The 26,118-nt window shown below is 40.2% G+C and overlaps 1 protein-coding gene across 2 annotated transcripts; it reads right to left on the bottom strand.

The window, feature by feature from the left end:
• Positions 1-323: 323 nt before the first annotated feature.
• On the bottom strand, positions 324-25,472 carry TMEM192 (transmembrane protein 192). 2 transcript variants are annotated; one of them, XM_043972905.1, is made up of 6 exons: positions 25,283-25,472; positions 22,680-22,826; positions 19,772-20,036; positions 15,565-15,699; positions 4,727-4,829; positions 324-2,175 (listed from the first exon to the last, which is right to left on the bottom strand). In XM_043972905.1, the coding sequence occupies exons 1-6, from the start codon at positions 25,307-25,309 to the stop codon at positions 2,037-2,039; spliced, it is 816 nt and encodes a 271-aa protein (XP_043828840.1). In that variant the 5' UTR covers positions 25,310-25,472; the 3' UTR covers positions 324-2,036. The 2 variants fall into 2 exon arrangements, with proteins under 2 accessions (XP_043828840.1, XP_043828841.1); XM_043972906.1 differs by lacking the exon at positions 15,565-15,699.
• Between the last annotated feature and the right edge of the window lie 646 nt (positions 25,473-26,118).

The raw sequence follows: 26,118 nt of genomic DNA on the forward strand, positions 1-26,118 counted from the left end.
CTTAAGCATAGAAGAGGTAGAAAAATATAGAGGATGTCAGAGGTGGGAAGAATGGCTTATGTGAGGACTCAGGTGGGTTGTAGATGGTTGGGATTAGCATAGAGGTGGGAAAGATAAATTTGACAGTATTAGAGATATTTTGTGCTGAAGGTTTCATTACTCACATTCTAACTGAACAGTAATTCAATGCTTCCTTCTGAGTCCTTACAGGACATCTTGTTACACCTGTCTATTACTCGGGCACCATCCTTTAAAAAATACTGAATTACAAACATTACAACACAACCAATTTGTAATAAAAACAAAGGCTGTCAACTTTTTTTTCAGCAGTATTTATTGTTTGAACAATTCAAAGTATTTATTATTCAGTTTAGAAACTAAGTACAGATGGGCCATACACACACATGTCAAAACCTGAGTATCCTAAAAAAAATCTCCACAACATACCTGTCATTTAAACCAAAACACATTCCATAATTCTTACAAAATGACTAAAATGGAATTATAGACACCAAATGGAGTTGCCAAATAATCTCTCCTCCTCCACACCTTAAAGAATGGTGGGAAAGTTGATGGCAGAGCATAATAACTTTTGTTAGAATGCAAGAGAAAGAGGCTTCCTTAGGAATGGCATGGCATTAAGATACAAATCAACAAATACAAAGTAGGAAACCCAGATAAAATCTAGAGTTTAAAAAAGGACCCAGACATACTCACACAAGTCAGAAGCTACATAGAGCATATTTTTCCATCCTAACACACACACACACACACACACACACACACACACACACACAGAGAACTGTTTGTTTGCAGGTGCCACAATCACCTTAAAAGGATACATCACTTCATTCACTAATTAAGAAGTAGTAATAAAAGTGATAAGCTTAATACTGCACATCTTGCAAGTGATGTATAATTAAACTATTGAGTCTTCAAAGATAAATATAAATGTATACATAATATATTATATACACAAGTTTCTATAAATATATTGACACACTGAAGAAACCCATTCTTCCTACCCACAGGACTAACCTCTGTTTCAAAAAAAACAACCTAAACAAACCAGATTTTCCTAAAGAAGAATTTAATGCAAATGTGTGGACTAAAATGAAATCTGGCAGAGGGGAAATAATGTATTTGACTAATCACCATCTTTCAGAGATTATTTGAACCATTAAAGATATATGGTTAACTGAATATGTCAGGTTGCCAATTTGGCCTTATCTCTAAATTTACAATTAAGATGAGAATGGAGAAACAAATTCAGTTTACTTTTTGTCAACTGGACAAGGTTCCTTTCATAAAAATCAATTCAACAATGTAAACTTTCTAATGCCAGCCTTAGTGTGAGTGAACTGAGTTTCTGCCCAGCACCACAAGGCAAGCATATAGAAATGATCTGAGGGGATTTTTTTTTGTCTTACACAATCATGGTGGCTTTGGTAACCTTAAGAAACTTAGATTGAGTTCTTCTATTTAAAAACTTCTCTGGAATGATTAACTACACCTCTATAAAGAGAAAAGAAACAGAAGCTTTAAGTTAATATGGATGTGTTAACAGGGGAGCAGTTGAAACTACACCTTTAAGGAAACAAAATAGTTAAATGGGTATCTGTAAGCCTATACATTTTTTTCTCTTTTTTTTTTTGGTGAGGCAACTGGGGTTAAGTGACTTGCCTAGGGTCACACAGCTAGTAAGTGTTAAGTGTCTGAGGCCCAATTTGAACTCAGGTCCTCCTGAATCCAGGGTCGGTGCTTTATCCACTGCACCACCTAGCTGCCCCATAAGCCTATACATTTAAGTACTGATCATAGAAATGTTTTTTTCAGATACAGAAGAAGTCTTATATCTGTAGCAACAGAAGAAAAGTCCAGCATACCTAAAAACAAAATTCAAGTTTCCAATATAAATTATTTTTTAAAAAGCTAGCCAGCAAAAGCTCTAATTGAATTCTAGCAGCTTGTCCGGAGGTCCAATATGAACGGTTTTATTTTGGATTATTCTAGAAATGCTGCAGATTTGAGAGCCTTCACTCTCTACTTGGCTGAGAAGCTGAATCAGGGGATGTGAAGGCCAGTAGTCGCCTACTTAACAGAGCATTGTGTCGTTTCAGGTATTCTATTATATCTCCTTGCTTTTCAACTACTTCTTCTAGACTGGAACTAGTCCTGTAAATAAATAAGGCATAACAGGTTATAAAGCACACAGAAGGAAAGCCCACCTGACAACAAGGTGCTTACTAACAACCTCTCAGCAGTCTCCATTGGGCAGAATACTTTTTTCTCCCCTGGAATAAGTTTCTCTTAATCTACTAAGCTCTATATGGTTAAGAACTAGAAGTTCTCTAGGTGATAATTTCCAGAAGTACATAGGCTTGTTAAGAAGCCCATTTCAGAAGCTCTAAATCATGCACTCTCCCATTTAATGTAATGTCTTTTCTTCTTCTTCTTTTTGGTGAGGCAATTGGGGTTAAGTGACTTTCCCAGGATCACACAGCTAGTAAGTGTCTGAGGTCATATTTGAACTCAGGTCCTCCTGACTCCAGGGCCAGTGCTTTATTCACTGTGCCACATAGCTGCCCCCACTCTCCCAATTAATGTGAGCTCATTGTATTAACTTAGAAATAAAATGAACAAAAATCCTGTAATCCTTTGAAATAAAGTCTGCTATTGCTTCACTTAAATGGTACTATCAGAATACCCTACAGATAAAGGATACCTGGGGTTAATTATGAATAAAATAACAAAAAGGTAGCTTAAACTCTTAGAAAGATCGTCTAAAAATACAAATGAAGATTCTGGTCTTATTTAGCAATTATAGCAGTATGATGTCTTTGGGGTATAGGAACTAGTTGTATCACTGTGTCAAATGGTATGCAAAGTTCAGTAACTTTTGGGGCACAGTTATAAATTGCTTTCCAGTATGGCTGGATCAATTCATAACTCTACTACCAACAGTACTTTAACATGCCTTTTTCCCTACTGCTGTTATTTTCTTTTCTTCTTTCTTTCTTTTTTTTTGGGGGGGGGGGAAGGTTAACTTTGTCCATCTGTAAGGTGTGAGGAGAAACGGAACATTTGCTTTAATTCTCATTTTTCTAATTAGTTATTTGCAGCATTTTTGTAATAGTTCTTTCTGTACTGGCAAAGAACTGGAAATTAAGGGGTTCCCATCATCTGGGGAATGGCTAAGCAAAGTTTGGTATACTAATGTAATGGAATATTATTGTGCGTAAGAAATGGTGGAAAGGAGTCAGTTTCAGGGAAACCTAGGAAGACTGACATGAACTGATGCAGAGTGAAGTGAGCAGAACCTGGAGTACAATTCACACACAAGAAAACAAAAACATTGTAATGAAAAACAATGTTCTAAGACTGAAGGGAAAGATGCCAAATGGCTGTAAATTTCATAAGTACCAGGTATCAAGAGGGTATTAAAAAGGACTAAAGAGTTCATTTTTCTCTATAAAACACACCATGCCAAAGTTGTGATACAATAATTGAGAATAAGCTATAAATCCTTAACAGTTTGTCTATGGCTTAGTTCTAACCACATTCCAGCACCCCAAACCACAATGTACACACACACAAAATCCCCTAAAATCATCACTAATGCAATCATTTGAACATGCCAAGTTTTACTAAGTTAAATAATATGGGACATAAACATTAGACTAAAAGTAGTCATTGGGTTACTAAATATACAATAACACATCAAACATTACAATGAATTTCTCTTTCTACAGAATTTATTACATATTCACATCCATCTCAATGAAACGGCACAAGCTCGGACCATCTCCTTCAACATGGAACTAGCCTTGTCACATTAAGTTTCTCCCTCTAGTCTCAATTGAGAAACCATGTAACCCAAAGAGATGCATCATGTAGGAATTACCTTTGAAGAAATGCAATGACACAAAGGATTCGTTAAAGACTACTTTATATGAAGGGATGTGTTCTGTTTTTGAACTGGGTAACAGAGAAGGAAATTTGAAAGTAAGAAGTCCAAGAATAAGTTTGCAAACTCCTCTACCCATCCTATAGCTTGGCTTCATCTAAATACCTGATTCCCCTGAGACCAAACACAATAAAGTCTGTCCAATGCGTTGTCAAAGCATCATCCCAAAGGAATGTCTGCAAGCACACATAGAACTTCAGTCAAGGGTTGTTCTGGCTCCCAATCTGTCAAAGAATTACTGGTAGAATGCCATGCTTTAAATCTATTCTGAACCCAACTCGTTATCCTGCCTCTGTCTCCTGCCTTGACCACTTAAAAGTCCCTTAGTTTCCTCTACAAAACAAGGAGGTTGTATTAGATCAGGTTGAGGAGGCTGGATTAGAATCTTGGAAACTGGATCTCTCTTCCAGTTCTTTTTTTTTTTCAAGTGAGGCAATTGGGGTTGTGACTTGCCCAAGGTCACACAGCTAGTAAGTGTTAAGTGTCTGAAGCCAGATTTGAACTCGGGTACTCCTGATTCCAGGGCCGGTGCTCTCTTCCAGTTCTAAATCTATGATTGTTGGGGAAATGATTTTTCTCCTCTGTAAAATGATGGTGTTAGACCAGATCTCAGAAATACAGCTATGCAAACATTCATAATACTTAAGTGTTCAAGTGTTTTTTCTTCGCTTTTAAGAAGAGTTCTAACTCCTAAAGAAAATACGTCTTCCCCTCCTGAATACTCACGCCATTTTCTCCTGTTTTCCCCTTCATTATTACCTGAATCCAGTCTCTGAGGTACTATTGTTGGCATATGAATACATCTTCTCTTCTTCAATTATATCAGGTCTTGGTTTGGCTTTATTAAATCTTCTTACTTTCACTAAAACGACAAAGTAATCATAGTTATTATTGTCTATATGAGAAGAATGTGCATTTTTTAAACATCCATTTATCACTATCTTTCTTTTTTATCATTTCTATATCCTTCCTCCTCTCCCTTCTTATAACCAAGCAATTTGCCTTTTTTAAAATTTAAAAGATACAGAACACATGACCTTTTGATTAAAAAAAGTCATCTGGGGACAGCTAGGTGGCACAGTGGATAAAGCACTGGCCCTGGATTCAGAAGGACCCAAGTTCAAACCCGGCCTCAGACACTTGACACAAGCTGTGTGACCCTGGGCAAGTCACTTAACCCCAATGGCCTCACAAAGAAACAAACAAAAAATCATTTGAGTGCCTCTTACAGAAAATTTTAACAGCTCTAGGTACAAAGATAAGTAAGACAACTCAGCCCGTCCCGAAGAAGTTTATAGTCTAATGGGGAAATGAGATACATAATACTATCTACATTCAGAGAAAGAATTGATAAATAGAAATATGTACAGAATTATTTTACATTTATACACACACACACATATATGTGCATGTATATGTCTATATGCATACACACATCTATATACATATTTGTGTCTAATGGTAGCCATCTCTAGGATGGGGTAGGGGGTAGGAGGGGGAAGAGGGAAGGAAAAAAGTAAATTTAACTTTACTATAAAGATAACTTTATTATATATTTTAAAGGAATGGCAAGTTTTACATAATAGATTTGCAGTTTCCTGTGCAATCATCTTTTTTCTATTCTACTATGTTATGGAAATCCTTGTTTTATTTCTTAAGTTCTGAATAAAATAAATAAAAATTTAAAAATCAAATCAAAATATAGGAAGAAAGTCATTAGCCAAGACTAAAAGGGTTGAGAACAGGGTTATAGGTAGCTAGGCAACACAGTAGATAATGCTGCACCTGAAATCAGTTAGAACTGAATTCATATCCAGGCTCAGACACTTACTAGCTGTGTGGTCCTAGGTAAGTCACTTAATCTCTGTATGCCTGAGTTTCCTCATCCATAAAATGGGGGTGGTAACAGCACCTACCTCCCAGGATTGTCGAGGGGATCCAATGATATATTTGGTTTTCTTTTGTTTTTTGGGTTTTTTTTGGTTCAGTGATATATTTGTAAAGCATGTTGCAAACCTTAAAGCACTATGTAAATGTTAACTATTATAAGGAGGAAGAGGAATATAGAAATGGTTTAGAATGTGTGTTGTAGGAAAAACATTACATACAAAAGTCAGCAAAGGAGGAGAAGGAGGAAGAGGAGGAACAAGAGTTTCTGGCTTGGATAATTGGGTAAAATCAGGGAAGGAAAAGCTTCACAGAGAACTGTGAAGCAAAGGATTTGGATGGGCAGAAACAAAGGAGGGCATTTCACATAGGCAGAAAAAGCAGAGGTGGGAAATCACATGGGCCACATCGATCATGAGAAAGCTGAGATGGCTGAAAAAGAGATTCTTGGGGCCCCCCCGGCCCAGAGATTAGGTTGAAAAATTAAGTTGAGGGCAGTAGGACTGGAGGAGAATGCCAGTCATCCCAGCTACCAGGGAGGCAGAGGTTGGCAGGTCTCCTGAACACCAGAGTTCTGAGATGTAATGAGTTAGGAGAACTGGGAGAAAGACCAGGTTGTCTAAGGAGGGGCAATGGCTTGTAAACAGAGCAAGTCAAGGATCCTGTGCCATTCAGAACTGGGTTTGAGCCTGTGAATACTTCTGGCCCCTCTAGCTTGGGCAAGATAGGGACACCCACTCTCTTAAGCAAAAGAGAAAATGAGGTTGGGGTCAGAATGGAGGCAGTGTAGTACAATGGAAGGAGGCCTGAATCTTAGCCTAGAGGACCTCGGTTCAGATCCTGATACTTGCTACCTTTGTGACCCCACTGGAAAAGTCAATCTCCCGAGGTCTCAGTATCCTTAACCAAAAATTGAGGATGCTTGATTAGCTACATGGCCTCTGGGCTCTCTTCTGACCTTGGCAGAAAAGTTTTGAATGTTAAGCTCAGGAGCTTGGATGTTTTAAGCAGGTGGTGATGGTCACGCCGACTTGCTGTTATTCTGTGGAAATTAACTACTCTTACATCTTTTCAGAGCTCATGGTACGAATATGATGCCTTCTGCCAGGCAGTCATCAATGATCCTGCTCAAAGTGGAGGCTGCTTGCCTTCGTTTGCTGTGGGGTTCTGAATCGAGGCAGAGCTCTCCCTTCTAGTAAATGGTTCTCTATTTTGGTTAATTTCCAAGGAAACGCTAGGCTTTCTTCTTCTGAACATTTGAAAAATAAGATCATACAGGACTGTCTGCACTGTCCCTCCAACCAAGACACATTACACAGAAGAAGTGCTAACACCACTATGCATTTAACAACCTGAGGTCATGATTTATGCCTTCAAAGTATGAAGAATGAGTCATGGTCGGGAAAGTGTGGTGTTAGGAAGCAAATCCAAGTGAAATAGCAAAGGATTGGCTAGGAGTCGAAAAGCCTGAGTTCTGGTCTCAGGTCCTAGTGTGTTGTGATGGAGCAAATCATTTAACCACTTTCGACTTTATTTTCTTCATCTGTAAAATGGGAACAATCATATTTGTACTGCATCGAAGCATTCTGTAACCTTTACAATGCTATGGAAGTCTGAAATCAGGCAGAAGCAGAAGTATATGATTAAAAGGATGCTGATAGTTTCTTCTGGTGCCATACTTCTAAGATATTTTTATAATGTCACTAGATTGTATTATTTTCTTTCTTTCTTTCTTTTTTTTCTTGCAGGGCAATGGGGGTTAAGTGACTTGCCCAGGGTCACACAGCTAGCACGTGTCAAGTGTCTAAGGCCGAATTTGAACTCAGGTCCTCCTGAATCCAGAGCCAGTGCTTTATCCACTGCACCACCTAGCTGTCCTGATAGTATCATTTTCTTTTTTTTTTTTTTTTGGTGAGGCAATTGGGGTTAAGTGACTTGCCCAGGGTCACACAGCTATTAAGTGTTAAGTGTCTGAGGCCAGATTTGAACTCAGGTCCTCCTGAATCCAGGGCTGGTGCTTTATCCACTTTGCCATCTAGCTGCCCCCCCAATAGTATCATTTTCTAAAAAATAGCATAAAGCTTCAACAACCACCCTTTATATTATTGTATTTTGGGGAAAACAAACCAAAAGACTGTCATACTTATTTTAAATACATGTGACTATTAGAAATGAATATGTAATTATCCTTCATCACCAGCTCTTGCAAACTAAATTACTGTGAATTATTCAACTGAATGTTAAGTAGATGGAGGGCCAGTCTCAGTAAGGATATCCTGGGTTCAAATCCTGCCTCTGTTACATGCTGGCTATGTGTGACCCTGTGCAAGTCACAAGCTCTCAGGGCCCTAGGTGGTGGAATATAAGACACAGAAGTGATTACAAAGTTGTTGAATGCCAAAGTAACTTAAAAAAATCTATCTACAGACCCAATGCACTGCAGAGTAAGAACCTAGAAAGACCAGAAAAGACAGTAACTAGTGTTTGTCCTGGAGGCATAGAGGGAGAAAAAAACCCTACTGTATTTCTTGCCAACAGTGACTGACAGAAAAACAAAGAGAAGGGTAAAGATAGATACAGCTTTCACACCTGACAACTAACAAGTGTATTTCCACCTTTGAGAGTTTGCATACTCCATGCCGGCAGTAAGTTTTAGACAGCCAAAGACAAGAGGATCAATTAGGCCTCATCTCCCCAGGAAGAGCGGCAAACCTGCCAGAAGGGCTGTTTTCATTCTTCATTATGATAAACAGCCCCGACTTTTAGCAGTCTGTGACTAGAATAAATAGGCATGTTAGGGCCAATGGAATCCCTGAAGAAATTAAAAGATAGAACTGAGAATGTTCAGTGTTTGCAGTAAAATCAGGGCATTTTCTAGGCAGAATCCATCACAACTGTTCCTTCTGAAGAGAGATGTATGGAACATTCTGAAGCACAGAACCCTAACTGGCTTCCTAGACTTCAGTCTAAGAATCAGGTTTCTAGATATTCCTATGGCAAGAGCAAGAAGAGAAGGGGAGTTAGGAGGCCCTGGGTCTTTGTCACTGGGGGACCAAAGATGAGGAAAAACAAAGAGTAAACTTCTAAGATACCAAACGAGAGATCAAAACCTCTTTAGGACTGTTCTCTCTTATTCAATCATGTTGTTGGTCTGGGGTACAGGGATCATAGGTAACACTAAGTTTAAAAAAAAATCCAGTTTTGGGTTTTTTAGGGGCAATTAAGTGGTACAGTGGATAGAGCACTGGCCCTAGAGTCAGGGGGATCTGAGTTCAAATTCAGCCTCAGACACTCCAACTGCCTCAAAAAAAAATCCAGAATTTTGTATTAAAACGCCTCTTCTGTCATTTAGTTGGAAGTCTAGTACTTAGGAAAACTACTTTAGAAGGGCAATATTAGATTACGTTCCTGCTATGTGAAAAGTAACTGTTTACTAAGTTACCGTTTAAATAAAAAAGACAGGAATAATGTAAAAGGATGAGAGGGATGTGTTCCAAATAATTCTCCAAAGAAAACTCCTCAGAAGTTCTCTTCTTTTGTCTTTATAGAAAGTTTTAAAGCAATCTGAGAATATATGCAGCAATAAATGCCCATTTCATTTTTCACTTATATAATGATACTTTTTTGGGGGAGGGGGCAGGGCATTGAGGGTTAAGTGACTTGCCCAGGGTCACACAGCTAGTAAGTGTCAAGCGTCGGAGGCCAGATTTGAACTCAGGTCCTCCTGAATCCAGGGTCAATGCTTTATCCATTGTGCCACCTAGCTGCCCCCCATTTCTTTCTTTCTTTTTTTTTTGGTGAGGCAACTGGGGTTAAATGACTTGCCCAGGGTCACACAGCTAGTAAGTGTTAAGTGTCTGAGGTCAGATTTGAACTCAGATCCTCCTGAATTCAGGGCAGGTGCTCTATCCACTGCACCACCTAGCTGTCCCCCCATTTCATTTTTATATTCCTAAAGCATAGCAATCTCATCTATAAAAAGTTAAGATGGGGGCAGCTAGATAGCACAGTGGATAAAGCACTGGCCCTGGATTCAGGAGGACCTGAGTTCAAATCCGGCCTCAGACACTTGACACTTACTAGCTGTGTGACCCTGGGCAAGTCACTTAACCCCCATTGCCCCGCAAAGAAACAAAAAACAAAAAACAAAAACAAAAACAAAAAAGTTAAGATGGAAGATGAGCAGAAATAGGGTGGACTGAGAGAGGGGTCCAGAAAGAGACCAGGACGATGTTAAGGTCTGATGTGCTGACAGCAAGCCTGCATTTAGAAGAAGAAAGCTGTTCTTTGAGACAGCTCAGTCTGCCACAACCCAGTTTTTTTTTTTTATGCCTTAGATTTGTGGGAAATCAGCATTGTTGCTTCTGATTGCCCATGAGTTATTTAGTTTGGCCTCCAAATTTGCATAATGCTTTAGAAAAGGCACCCCACTGTGTTCCTGAATTTGATTTCTAAGACTTTTCTTTATCTTTTTGACCAGTTGGTCAGTGGGTCCAAACCTAAACCTGATGGATTTGTAAGGTACCTTACAAAGTGTTCCTGCTCTGAACAGGTGTATAGTTTTGCAATTAAAGAATGGAAAACTTGCATTTAGTCAGCCGAATGGAGAGGATGAATCTCAGCTTCAAAGACAACATGACTTTCCATTGGCTGTTAGCCCAGCTAAAATTAAGAGGCCAAACAAAAAAGGAACTTGATGTACTCGCTATTCATTTTAAATATTCCTAAGTGAAATATAGGGTACAAGGTAACTAAGAACTACAAGCAGGTTCTCAATTTGCTGATTCTGGAGGGCTTATTAAAGTTGTTTCAACAAAGCTCAAACTTATCTTTAGGAGACAAACAACAGGGCATATATGTTTTCTATTTTTTTTTTAAATTTTTTTTTGCAGGGCAATGAGGGTTAAGTGACTTGCCCAGGGTCACACAGCTAGTAAGTGTCAAGTGTCTGAGGCCAGATTTGATCTCAGGTCCTCCTGAATCCAGGGCTGGTGCTTTATTCACTGCGCCACCTAGCTGCCCCTGTTTTATTTTATTTTATTTTATTTTTGTGGGACAATGAGGGTTAAGTGACTCATATATGTTTTCTAAGTGGAGAAAGAACTGATTTCTAAATTAGACTCCCAGCTGAAGAGTTTGAGGAAAAAAAAAGCAAAATGATAACCAGGCAGAAGGATGTTTATCCCTGGAGTCTCTCCTGTAAGAGTGCTACATTTTAGGACAGCAACATTTTAATATAGTACAAAATCCTTCTGTGAGCAGCAACAATCTGATTCGTGTCAGTTAAAAAAAAAAAAAAGATACTTCCTTAGGTAGTCAAGCTTGCCCTGTGCAAATGACCTACCTTCAACTACCTTCAAAAGTTGTTAACCTGGGCTTAAGATTTCAGAGGGTCCATGAACTTGGATTGGGAGTGGGGTGGAGAATAACACCTTTAGTTTTTTTAACCTCTAATTGAAATTTCCTTCACACACTTGAAAGCATTATTCTGAAAAGGGGTCCAAGGGCTTTCCCAGACTGCCATTACACACACAAAAAAGGTTAAGACACACCTGCACTAGAGTTTCTAATACAAATCTCATATGGATTCAGAGTTTTGTAATTCAAAGACACTGTGTAATTACAACGATACTCGTGTCAAATTAGACCACCCACAATGTGTTTCCCACTATTCTTTCAGATCATTAGCCAAAAGGAGTGTGTTCAAAAGCATTAGCCCTCTGAAGAGTTGGGTGGCCTTCCATGCCATGTAAATCTTCCATTTCATTAGAGAACTATGATGACTACAAAGCAATTTTACTGGATGCAGAAACTAGGGAGATTTGATTTTAAGACCTCACGGGGCACTGATCAAATTGGGTATGATGAGGGAAACATCTCGTAGTTTAAACAGTCTCATTCATGGTAGTGATCCTAATAGCGGCAGAGGCACTGAAATCTGGACAGAACCTCCTTAATCTCCCATCCACCACCAAGAGTTAAGCTGGGTAGACCCAACTGTAGTTAAAACGTGACTATTCCAAAATGACTTTCCTAATTAGGAAGTGATAAACCGGGAAAGCTGTTACTGACTTCACCAATGAAGAAGGCTGCTCAGAAAGCTGATGTAAAATTAAAATGTTCTGCTTGGGCTTAAATCTTCCCCCCTGTTTCTCAGTATAACTGTGGACACTCACCTATGTAGAGATGAAAAGTACCCAAGAGCCAACTAAAAGTGCCAGATGCCCAACTAAATGACTCTGTAGACAAGCTCAGACCATAACCTTCAGTCACTTCAGGTAACAGGGAAGATATGGAAGAGAAGTGATCCAAGCAAGAAGTGAATTAAGTATCTACCCCAGAGATCTGGATCACTTCACTAAGGAGACTTGGTAATTTGAATGATGGATTAATAAATTATACTTATTATGCACTTACTCCATGCCAGACACTGTGCTAAGCATTATTATTATCTCATATGGTGCTCACGATAACCCTGGGAGGGAGGGAAATGCTATCATTATCCCCATTTTACATATGAGAAAACTGAGTCAGACAGAGGCTAAGTGACTTGCCCAGGATCACACAGCTAGTAAGTCTCTGAGGCAAGCTATAAACTCAGGTCAAACTCCAGGCCCAGTGGCTCTATCCATTGCTCCACCTTGCTGCCCCCAGGATAGTCCAGTTTTCCCTTCCTAACTTTTTCCCAAGAGCCAATAAGATATAAATTTGGCATTATATACATATTTTTTGGGTTTTTTTTAGTACATAGTAACTAGTGCCTTTTATGAGTATAAATTAAGACTATCATCTATTACTTTCATTAGTATTGGGCCATCCTAACTGGATAATATTCCACAAAAAGGAACTTACATCACTGAGAGTGGCAGTGTAGCATAATGGATAGAATGCTGGAATTGGGGGTCAGGAAAACTTCTATCTAAAGTCTGACTCCTCTGCTGCTTACTAGCTACGCAACCATGGACAAATCACTGAACTTCTCTGAACCTCAGCTTCCTCGTCTGTAAAATGGGACTGATACCTGTGGAACCTAACAGGATTGTGATGAATGTAAGTAAAATGCTCTGCAGAATTGAAAGCGCTCTATTATTATGAAATCAAAGACTATACTCCAAGAGCAGTACACTGCATTATAAACGGATTCTAACAGGGATTCCACACTGATTGCCAAATTACCACAAACCACAGCAAGAAACTAACAAGACACTTCCCTTTTCCCCTTTAATTGGAAGTGATCTCTCTTGGAGTTCAGGTAGAATTCTGTCCTTTCACTACATCTTCCCTCGATTTATTTTGCATACAGGTCATTTGTCTGTAACATGTCCTCCCCAACTAGATTATACACTCTATGAGGACAGATAATATTTTTACTCCTCTGTCCACTCCCCAGTGTTCAGCAGAGTCATCACCACAGAGTAGGAATGTCTGCAGATCTGCTGAATGTCCCTCTCACTCATAACTCTCCTTTTGGAAATTAGATCAATTTAAAGGTACACTGTGATATACACCACAGGCATAATGCTGAAGGTTTATGTAAAGAGAATATTTTTCAAATAAAATTTCATTTGCACATAGGAATTTGTGATTTATAAGAAGACTGCACTTAGTTGTTTTATAAAAGCAAAGTACAAAAATAATTGCTATTCTTACCCATGTAAGCCAGTGTCCAATTAATTTTAAACTCAAAACTGAAGTTCTTCATACCATTTTTTTTTTTGGTGAGGCAATTGGGGTTAAGTGACTTGCCTAGGGTCACACAGCTAGTAAGTGGGGATTTTTTGTTATTTATTTATTTAATTTTGTGGGGGCAATGGGGGTTAAGTGACTTGCCCAGGGTCACACAGCTAGTAAGTGTTAAGTATCTGAGGCCGGATTTGAACTCAGGTCCTCCTGAATCCAGGGCCAGTGCCCTATTCACTGAGCCACCTAGCTACCCCTTCATAGCATATTTTTAAAATTTAATAATCGTCAGAACATATGTGGTATATTTTTCCTTACATTATCATCATCTACATCATAAAGGACTTATTACAACTAATGCAGAAATAGGTTTAATGTGATTGTACATATATAACCTATATCAGATTACTTGCTGTCTTGGGGAGGGGGGAGGGAGGAGAGGAAGGGAGAAAAATATGAAACTAGAAATCTTATAGAAACAAATGTTGAGGGGCAGCTAGGTGGCACAGTGGATAGAGCACTGGCCCTGGAGTCAGGAGGACCTGAGTTCAAATCCAGCCTCAGACCCTTGACACTTACTAGCTGTGTGACCCTGGGGCAAGTCACTTAGCCCCAATTGCCTGACCAAAAAAACCCCAAAAACCAACCAAACAAACAAAAAACACCAAATGTTGAAAACTATCTCTAAATGAAACTGGAAAATAATAAAATATTTATATGGGAAAAAAAGGACTTTTTAGGGGAAGCTAGGTGGCATACTGGATACAGTGTCAGGTTTGGAGTCAGCAAGACTTGACAGATCAAATCCTGCCTCAGTCATGTTATGTGACCCTGGGCAAGTCCTTAACCTGTGTCTCAGTTTCTTTATCTGTAAATTAATACCACCTACTACACAAGTAGTGTAAATATACAAAACTTCCTTTTTCCAGACTGATTCAAGAAGAAGACAAAACCCAAAATTTAATTAACAGCAAATTGCCAAATATCTCACCCAATAGTAAATTCATATTAAACACAAATTTGTATGTGAAACCATTTCACTTTATCTTTTTTTTACTTAAACATCTGGTAAACATATCCGATTTCATGAAAAGTTTCTTTAAGTCAACAAAAGCCTATGTTTACAGTTAGTTCAAAAACATGGCCAATGGTCATGTAACACTTTCCTGTTGATTTCTTTTTCTTTTTTTTTTAAGTGAGGAAATTGGGGTTAAGTGACTTGCCCAGGGTCACACAGCTAGTAAGTGTTAAGTGTCTGAGGCCACATTTGAACTCAGGTACTCCTGACTCCTGGGCTGGTGCTCTATCCACTGTGCCACCCAGCTGCCCCTTTCCTATTGATTTCAAAATGAGAACACCAAAGAAGCTAGCACTAAGAACCAATTCAAGGTCACAGCTGCAGAGAAATAATTACTTGTTGTAGGTTGTATTTTTTTTTTGCTGTTTGTATGTTGTAATTTTTTTCAGAACATGAATTAAATTTATTACTTATAACAATTAGTTTGAATGGTCTGAATTCCCCTGTTAAACAAAAAAAAATTATAGGAGGGATAAACAAAACAAAAATGATTACAATATTTTAAGTAATACATTTAATTCAATAAGTAATAGCTACAGCAAACTATATATAGCTATTTTTCCTTTAGTATGCATTTTCAGATATTCGGTGAGATTGGTACCATGCATGAAAATATTTCTCATACTTATTCCATTTCTCTGAATTCCCTCCAATATGAATTCTCAGATGTTTAACAAGGATTCAGTGTTGTTTGAACAGTATCACATGTGTTTCATCTATAGGGTCTCTTTCTAATATGAATCTTCTGATGTTGAAGGTCTAAGTTATGAAGGAATGCTTGCTGACATTCTTTACATTTTTTCAGCTTCTTTCTAGTATGAATTCTCTGGCATATAATAAGGTTTAAGATTTTACTATAATGGAAAAGCAATGGGCTTTACATCCCGAGCTGGGGAAACACAGTACCTACAGGCCACTGACTGAGGCACAAAATAAAATGGGTAATTCTCACCTGTGTAAATGACTAGACATATCAGGGAACAAATCAGCTCCAAGGCCAGAACTGCCAGGATGAAGTAGAGATAGAGGGGACCATGATCAGGGAAGGAGTGCTGGATACACAGGATGAGGAGTAGGGCTGCATTGCCTGACAAAAGGAACACAAGCCCACAGTTAGCCAAAGCATTATACTTGCTTTCAAAAGAGGAAGCAACAGCCTAGTCAAAATGGCAGCATAGAAGGAAACTGAAGGAAAAAACCAAAGCGAGTCACACCAACCATTTGGGGTAAAAGGCAGAACAAGTTTCTTAACATTTGATGAAAGCCCCAGAGACATTTCAGCATTGTAGTTACAAGTTATAGCCACAAGCAAAATTGTGTAAGTGCACTTGCTTAGGCCATCTGATCAAGGCCAGTGACATTCTGAGAAAACCTAAAATAGGAGAGGCAGGGAATGCTGGATGTGGGGTCAGGAGTAACCTAGTTCAATCTCCCGCTGGGATGCTAGCTGTGTGACCCCAGGCAAGACACCTGAATGAAGGCAACACCACCTTACCTCACAACGTGGTGGTGAGAACCACATAAGATAATGGAGAGAAAGTGCTTTATAACCTTTAAATGATAGCCATATAAAGGTCAGCTATTATTACTAGAAGTTTAAAGATATTAATTAAAGACAAAAAAACCCCTCATACTGCTCTGTACAATGTATCATAATGGAAGGAAATCCAATTTGTATAAATTTAAACATAAAAGAAGTTAGAGTGATTGTTTTAAAAAAGGTCTCAAAATGGGATTTCCATAAACAGTAAGATCCCTTTATACATTTAAAACGATTTCAATTAATTTTTTAGCAGTACCCATTTCACAAAGAGAGCTATGTTTGTACAAGGCAGACATATCCAGGATGGTAATGGCTCATTCAGCTCCTTCAGGTGGATGCCATTTCCTACTTAATCATCTCTCTATGGTGACACTCTCCCAGTAAGCCTGGGGCATTATTTCTCACTGTTTTTTTTTTTAAACTTAATTTTTGCGTTGCTAATTTGGCAAACGCAGGAAGCACACAAAGAGGAAATGATTTCCAAGTCCCTTCTTTTCTTAGTATTTTTTCACTAATGTTTTTCTAGGTCTGAAAAAATGTTTGCTTCGTCCAAGGAAGAGAAGGGATCTCCTACTTGTTGATGCATGCAGAATGACGATGAACCAGTGAGCCAAGTTTAAATTACATATGAAAGTCACTTTGCACTTTAGTTCTGTTCTAACAAGTCTCACTCCCCCCCAAAATCATATTAGCATGCAGTCATGCTGCTAGTAAATCAGCTTTGGGGAGACCTAATTGGCACTTGGTCTCAAAACAATTATACCTATAAAATTTAGGGGAAGAAAGCTTTAAAAAATGAGAGAAGCTGTTCTGCATAGACAATGTGGCAATACTATTACAGATGCTAGACCACATGTGATTTTCAAAGGAATTTTAATTTTTTAAGATGTTCTATAACAGAAGCCCTTTTTACGGTAACAAAGATGGTGGTCATCAATTGGGGAAATACTAAGCAATTATGGTACATGAGTGTAATGGAATATTGGAAGAATGGAAGAAACAATGAATTGAAAGAATTTAGAGAAGCAAGGAAGATTTCTGTGAACTGATGAAGAGTACAATAAGCATGACCTATAAAGCAATATATACAATGACTAGAACAATAGAAAGTACAAAAAACATTGTGTCATTATAATGACCAGGCTTAGCCTCAGAATAGAGTTGAGAAAATGCACCCCTCTCTCTCCTCTGAAGAGATGGATAACTGTGATTGTAGAATATTACATATACTATTAGATGTGGTGAATATATTGAATGGGCTTTGCTAACCTACCTTTTTCCTCTTTTCAAAATCTGTTAGAAAGGTTAGCTCATTGGGTAAGTTAGTGGGGAGAGATTTATTTACAAATTAAGGGGATTTTTAAAAAAAGAACAAGATGTGAAAAAGAATAAAAGATATTCTATAACAAATTCAATTTTACTGCACAAGCCTATATAGTATGACTCCAGACCAAAGAGACCTGGATAGAAGATGCAATGTATTTCAAAATGACATAAGATCACACAGCTCTACCTAGTGGCCATTTCCATAAGCTCTCCAGCTAATTCATAGAAGTGTATGGTTTTATTCCATTTGACTAACTGAAATGTTGCTTAAGAGATGAAAACATACTTTAAAAAAAGGGGGGGTACTTAAAAAAACAATAACAACAAACCTTACAGGATCATTTCATGGTAGGCATCCAGGTATTAAGCCAAAATTACTACCTTCTACACCCAGCAACTAGGAACCCCCAAAACTCATCAATGTAGTTCACTGAAGAAAGGCTGGCTCTCATCCACATGAAACCCTCTCTCTGTTAAGATCCTGAGATCCAAAATATAGGCCCAAAGAAATGTCAATAAACAAGCATCTATTAAGAACCAACCACGGGGGCACCTAGGTGGCGCAGTGGATAAAGCACCAGCCTGGATTCAGGAGCACATGTGTTCAAATCTGGCACAGACACTTGACATTTACTAGCTGTGTGACCCTGGGCAAGTCACTTAATCCTCATTGCCCCACAAAAACAAATAAACAAACAAAAAAGGAAGAAAAATAGTCCCTGGCTTCAAAGAGCTCATAATTTATCAGAAGTGATCACAGGCACCCATGTGGGTGTGTGCATGTGCGTAGGCACGCGCACACACACACACACACACACTTCAAGACAAATTCGGAAGGGAGGGGATAAGAAATCAGGAAAGGCTTGGTGTATGGGGTAGTTTTTGAGCTGAGTTTTCATAGAAAGTAGGAATTCTAAGTATTGGATATAAGGAAGGAGTGCATAGGGACAGCTTCAACCACCTCCCTTTAGAAGGATTTAGAATAAACCTTTCAGAGTTTGTAAACTTGTAGAGAGAAAAAAAAAACATATTACCTTCTTTTTCACTAACTTCTAATGGAAATGTAGCTATTTTCTTCCTTTGTTTTAAAACAGTAAGTTCAAAAGCTTCATTAGATTGCCAAAGGGATCCAGGATACAAAAAAGGTTGATCACCACCTATTCTCCCCCATTCTCACTTCCTGAGAGTCTATTCTAGCCTTCACTGCACAGGAATAGCTGATCAGATTTGCCTCGAGGCAGTTGCTTCCTGAAGCAGATTGTTTAAAAAAAAAAAAAAAAAGCTTTTTTCACTCTCAAGGAATAGTCAAAAAGCAGTACTTTATTTCCTCCAACTCGCATCTCTTCTTCAATGGAAGGCACAGCACTGACTAGAAAAAGCATTTATTAGGTTTTGCTGCTTATTCAGGGACAGATTTTCCAAGCTCCACTTTTGTAGAGTGGGATTGTCCAACCTCCAAAAATTAGCACTATGCCTGATATATAGTAGGCACCTTATATAAGGTGAATGAAATGAATGAATGAATACTGAATGATAGGAATACATACATGGCTCTGGAGGTATTCGAATGCGCTTAAGGTTATTAGTTATTGGGTAAAGCATTCCAGTAATCTGATGTAATTTTTCCAGGTTCTACCAGAACTTTACAGAAACAAAAGGGTTTGTTGCCCTCTGTTGTTCTGTCTTTCACAATTATCTGACATTTCCAGCATTCACTGAGGCGAAGACGTTAGATTCTGGTAGGGTTTGAATAAACAAACCTAATTTCAAGCTTGAGATCCTCACATCCATCCTACCCAAGTTAGGAGGTGGACTTTTGAAAAGATAGCAAAAACAAAACAAACAAAACAAAAACCCAAAGTAAGATATAATGAAAAAACTGTTTTGACTATAGTGGAACACTACTACACCCTAAGGGGATGATGGATATGAAAATGCAGAGACATAGGAGGATTTGCATGAACTAATGCTGAGCAGGAAAAAAAAAACAACCCAGAACTAAGACAGAGTGATTATAACAGAAGTAAAAAGAATATGAAAAAGTGAGTGAACTCAGATTAAAAAAAATAACCTTGGCTCCAAAGGACAGGTGCTGAAACATTTGCCAGAAGAGAACTGAGACATTCCAGATGCAAAACATTGCAAATCTTGTAGTTCTTTTTTCTTTTTCACTAACAAAGGACAAAGGAGAATATACTGGGAAAGAATAGCGCATTAAAAATCCTAAGGCATCAAAACTATATTTTTTAAAAAATACACAAAGCTGAGAGAGGCAGGCAGGTGGGCTCACCAGTAGAGTGTATCATTAATGACAATCTTTTCAGATGTCTTGTGGATCTGTAGATGATGATGTAGCCTCGGTTTCTCACTTGGCTATGGTGATACTGGATGTAACGTTCAAGAAACACATGAAGGACCCATAAAATCACTTTTCCAAGGATGACCACAGTCTGAACTTTAAATGGGTTGATGTAGTTTCCTGGGCATTTGTCCTCATTTGGATTAGGATAAGAACAAAGCAAACCTGTTAAAAATGCTAAAACAACAAATATAACCTAGAAGGGGGAAAAAAAAGACCAAGATTAGATTTTAGCATTTTGAGGTTAAACACACATCATTTTTCTTGTCCTACATTTAATTGTTGTTTTCAATTTTTTGTTTGTTTGTTTGGTTTTTTTTTGCAGGGCAATGGGGGTTAAGTGACTTGCCCAGGGTCACACAGCTAGCAAGTGTCAAGTGTCTGAGGCCGGATTTAAACTCGGGTACTCCTGAATCCAGGGCTTTATTCTTCAATTTTTATAAAGCCAGAATAGGAGATGTAGGATTGAACTGAATTGTACATTCCCATATTCATACGATTTTGGTCACAGGACTATTAAATAAATGCACTATCATTCTAGAACTGTAGTGGCTTGCTGCTATGCACTTAAGAGGTGGGAGCACTCTAAGTCATCTAGGTAGGAAAGCTTATTCCCAAATGGTGATGATTAAAATAACTTTATACTCTACAATAAAGTCAGTGGTCTCCAAAGAACTCAAACTGAGGAAGACCAGGGTTCAAATCTTGTCTCAGACTCTATCATATGGGGGCCATTCGTTTTCATATTTGTAAAATAAGGGGGATGAGCACAGATTTAGAGCTAAAAGGGACCCTAGGGGTTTAGCTCTAAATCTATGATCACCCAAAGAAAGGGCAATGGAGAGGATACACAGTGGTCATGAAGAAGCTGTAACACACTACAAATAAGGACTTGGGCAAGAAAGGTGGTATTAAAAGATGCCATCAGAAAAATGTCTGGCAAGAAAAAGAAAAAGAAAAAGGAAGATCGGTACTGAGAGCCAGAGATGAGCCATACAACCCTCCACTATTTTTTTTAAAATTTAATTAATTAACTTTTTTTAACCCTCCACTATTAACAGAATTCATCAAGGAAGGCCCTCGGCACGCTGGATGAGCCTGCAGGGGTGAATCTATGAGAGGGCAGGGACTGTGGTTATACAGGATGAGTTGGGGAAATACAGCACTGGAAGGAATGCCCACTTTGATGAGATCAAAGATCTACAGGAATATTTAAGTGAAAATACTAGCTATTCAGGCCCCCTAAAAACATCTGTAAGACATCGAGTTCAAATGATCAATTCTCAAGAAATAATGTTAATACAGATGGGCTTAAAATTTTAACTTTTTTAAATTAAGAGGTACATTATAAAGTGCTTTCCTTCATGAATTTATAGGATCACAAATTTATAAGTGGAAGGCCCTTTAGAGGCCATCTAATCCAAACCCTTCATTTTACAGTTGAGGAAACTGAGGCTCATAGAGATTAAATTCATAAAAGGGGAAAAAAATCATCCTACTTGAGAAGCTGCACAGTTTGAGAGAGTTACTGCATGGCTCTGCAACTCCCTCCCTGAGTGTGATTATGGTTGAGTAGTTTAACTCAAAAGCTTAAAAGGAGAAATTTGGACCATATGATGTTCAAGATTCTTCCCAGTTTCATAATTCTGCCACCCACATACCTGCTTCTCTAGTAGCAACTAGACTAATACTCTCATCACCTAGTCCCAGGCTTCTTAACCTATTTTAAAATAGTCTGATGATGATGTTGTTCAGCATAACTGACTTCCTTTTGTAATCCTTTGTATTTTATTTTATTTTTATTTTTGTGGGGCAATGAGGGTTAAGTGACTTGCCCATGGTCACACAGCTAGTAAGTGTCAAGCGTCTCAGGCTGAATTTGAACTCGGGTCCTCCTGAATTCAGGGCCAGTGATTTATTCTCTTCGCCACCTAGTTGCCCCTGCATTTTATTTTAAAAACATGATCCCGAGAAGGGTTTCAGACTGCCAATGGGGTCCATGACACACAGACAAAAGGATAAGATTCCCTAATCTAGTCTATACAAGAAAATAACATTTTGAAAAATCAATGTAATCGGATCCCTCCTTGGAATACACTTGAAATAGCCAACAGTCCAGGTAGGCCACTGTTACTCTTCTGACCACTATCATTGCAACAAGCACCACAGAAGTATGATAATTTTTGGCTCTACTGTGGCAAGTGTTACCATTCAGTGCTTTCATTCAGACCCTATGGCCCAGGCAAAGGTTACCCCATCTGGAGAAGGACATAACTTTTTTTTTTTTGGTGAGGCAATTGGGGTTAAGTGACTTGTCCAGGGTCACACAGCTAGTAAGTATCAAGAGTCTGAGGCCAGATTTGAACTCAGGTCCTCCTGAATCCAGGGCCGGTGCTCTATCTACTGGACATAACTTTTAAGGGGCTATGTGCGTATGCGCGCGTGCACACACACACACACACACATATGCATATTCACATGTGTATATGCATGAGTGTACGATTTTTCCAGACTTGTGATTTCACTGCTATAGATAACTTCCAGGGAGGTACCTTTCTGCCTATTCTTCAGCAGTTTCCTGAGGTCCTCAGACTTGCCTAGGATCACAGTCAATAGTCATCAAAGGTGGCACTCAAACCAAGGTCTTGTCTCTAAAGCGCCTCTCTATCCACTAGGCTATGTTTCTTTCTATAGTACTTCTACTTTGCAGCAGAAATAATATATATGCAAGCTGAAGCAAGAAAAGTTACTGCTTTGTCTCTGACACGCTCCTTGGTGAGCCTGGCACCCTCTTTCCCCTGTCAAACCCCGAAAATAAAAAAAGTCCCCACAAACTTACATGTATTAACAAGAGGAGATTTGCTATGATGACAGTAGGAAGGGCGTGGAATCTAGGTCTGAAATGAACATGCAATGGATGTTGTGGCAGAAGTTGAGCATCTAGAAGGGGTTCATCTTCTATACTCTGGGTGAGATCCAATGAACCCTAAAGGAGGGGGGGAAATCGAAAATAAGTACATTTTTCACAGTGACAGCAATATTGTTTGATGAAGAACTGTACATGATGACTATTCTTAACAATACAACGATCTAAGACAATCCTAAAGGTCTAATGATGAAGCATACTACCCACCTCCAAAGAAGGAGCTGATATTGATTGAACACAGACTGAAACATGCTCTTTTTTACTTTCATTTTTTATTCAAATTTTCTTATACAAAATGACTAATATGGTAATGTTTTACAAAATTGCACATGTATAACCTAAATCTGACTGCTTACTACTTCAGGGAGGGGGGAGAGGAGAGGGAGGGAAGGAGGGATAGAATTTGGAACTCAAAACTTTAAATAAAAATTATTAAAATAAATTATTTTTTAAATTTAAAAATTATTTTAAAAGAAAATGAGTACAATCTTGGACAATATTCGCAAAAATGGTTACATAACATGAATTCTGAAAAGGTGTTTCATACATTGAGAGGCCTTACTCCACTCTAAGAGCATTTTTTTTTCTGAGAAACCATTTAGTTTCAACTACTGGATGCATATTAAGAAATAGATAGAATTTTCTCCTACCCTCAAAGGGCTTACCATCTAACTGTCAGGCAAGGGATAAGCAAATGAAAAGTTCAAGAATGGTTAAGAATTCAATACAGAAGTAGTGTGGTTTAAGGAAAGGCAGGCCATGGACTCAGTAAAAACTGGGTTCAAGTCTAACTTTAAAAAAAAATTTTTTTTTTTTAGGCAATTGGGGTTAAGTGACTTGCCCAGGGTCACACAGCTAGTGTCAAGTGTTTGAGGACAGATTTGAAATCAGGTCCTCCTGACTCCAGGGCCGGTGCTCTATCCACTGCACCACCTAGCTGCCCCCATGAGCAAAGTTCCTTTATTTCTCAGGGCCCAAGGCAACTTTCTAAGACTCTAAGTTACAGATGATGTGCTTATTTGAATCTGTGTAAGAAGGATAGAAGCTAGTTCCCAGTGGTGATGAAATCACAGATCTAGACATTCCCTACAAATGGGATAGAATTTGGAACTCAAAACTATATAAAAAATCGTTTGAAATTGTTTTACATGTAATCGGGGGAAATGAAATGTTATTTTTGAAAATGTTAAATGACAAAGACAATTTTTCAAGTAAAACAGGCAAAAACAGTATTATCCCTCTGAGATTCTTTATACATTGCAAAAAAAACCCAAAAACCAAACCAAAAAAAAAAAAACAACCCAATACCCTCCCAACCTTATAGCTATAAACTGAAAGGGTGGGCTGGACAGAGGGCTAGGTGTATAATCAGGAAAACCAGGGTTCAAATTCCACCCTGACGCTTATTAGTATGAGCACTCAACTTCTGTTGCTCGATTTCCACGTGACTCCGATAATACTTATCTCAAAGGGTTGATATGAAGCTCAACAGAGATAACGGATGTGAAAGCCTTCGGTTTAGCTCTCTATTACTGACAGTGATCATTTAATAAATGTTTCTTGACTAACTGACCATATACAGCATGCCCCCCCCCCCAGTCTTGCTGCAGTTTTAAACTTTACTATTTCTGTTGTACTATGACTTTGGGGTCATCCCATATAAAGCAACTCAGCCTCTGAGTTCTGCAGGCATCTGGTCGGACCCTGGCCGGTGTTATTCTCCTCACTTCCCTCTCAACGCTGCTTATTGCTGCAAAGACAGGGGCACCGCCGGTCCATTTTGGAAACTGCGCTTCCCGGTGCTGACAATGACCAGGCTTCACGCGCTTGGGCGCCCGTCATTGCCGCGGCTCGGGCCACAGCTGGAGGGCTGGGCCGAGGCCCCCCACCAGCAGGGGCTGCGCTCCAACCCCCCAGTTCCGTTCCTCGCGCCCCAGTCCGGGCTCCGGGCGATCCGGAGCCGGAGCCGGAGGCCGGCGGCGCAAGGCAGGCCAGGCGCGCAGTCACGTGAAGAAGCCGAGTTCCGGGACTCGCAGCAAAGCGGCTTCCCCAGCAAAAACGAGGAACTGGGGCCAGCTGCGCACCTGGGGCGGCGCACGCGCCGGCGCCGGGCCCCGCGGCGTCTCCTCCCCAGCCCGCACAGCCCCGCGGCGTCCCCTCCCCGGCGCGCACAGCTCTTCCAGCGGCTCCCAGTGCAGGGCGCACAGCCCCTGCAGGTGTGCCCTTCCGAGGGCGCAAAGCCCCAGCAGGTGTGTCCTCCCCGGGCGCATCCCCTTCCCCCCATGCCGCCTTGCCAGGGTGCAGCCCTCCAGCGGACTCTGCAGGTGGGCCTTCCCTGAGGAGGTTCCTCTCCCCCTTCAGTCTGCAGCTCGCAGTCCTTCCCCATTCCGGGGTACCCGCGCAAGGTGGGGCGCTCGGAGGCGGTGGGGGGGTGGGGAGGAAGGCAGCTCTGCTACTCCAGGCCCCGCCCCACTTCGCCGGGATCCCCCGGCCGCGCCCGCCCCGCGCGCACTCACGTCCTCCAGGCGGGTCCCCGCAGCCATCTCCTGGGCCCCCGAGGCCGAAGCCCCCCTCCGGGGAGCGCTGTCTCCACCTGCGCGTCTCCGCGGCAGCTCCAGGAAGGTGGGGGGGAGGGGAGGAGGAAAAAAAAAAAAAACCCTTTTGTGCCCCGCCCCCTGCCCGCCTTCCGGAGCAAGCTCAGCCTGCCTTTGGGCACGCCCACGTGAGCGCAGGCCCCGCCTCCGTGGGAGGCTTTTGGCTCCTCCTCCAAGGCCCTCATTGGTGGAGCCCGAGAGGCTTCCCCCCGACGCTGCCGGCCCCCGGAGGGAGGGGGGGGACGTTCGCAGCGGAGCTGCTGCGGGTCTCCCTTCTCTCCTACCTTGACCCATTGCTTTGGCACCCTGCTTTCTCCTTTCTAAGGTTCAGGACCCCGAAAGGCTAAGGCATCGTAGGCTGCATTCCCAAGCCTTCGGTGGCCTGACGTCCAAGCCGTCACACCTGTTATTTATGTGTTTTTCGGAGATGTTCTGTTTGGGCGTGATTTCCTGTGTCTCCAAGCCCTGGCTGTGTGCATCCTAGCTGGGAGAGCTTGAGGATGCCAGATAGAGAGCTGAGCATCGGGGGTCAGCTCTCCCAGCCCTCTCATTTTACATATGTGGAAACCGAGGCCCAGGGAGGTTAAGGGAATCGCCCAAGGTCGGACCGGCGGAAGCATCAGACCTGGAGTTTGGACCTAGCTTCATTGATTTCAGATGTTTACACTGCACCTGACAAGGTCCACCTGGGTGATTTTTATTTAATTACATAAATATTTCGGGGCCTCGGTGCTGTCATGGGTAACATGAGTGGTTTA

Source organism: Dromiciops gliroides, chromosome 6, assembly GCF_019393635.1.
Source record: "Dromiciops gliroides isolate mDroGli1 chromosome 6, mDroGli1.pri, whole genome shotgun sequence".
NCBI lineage: Eukaryota > Metazoa > Chordata > Mammalia > Microbiotheria > Microbiotheriidae > Dromiciops > Dromiciops gliroides.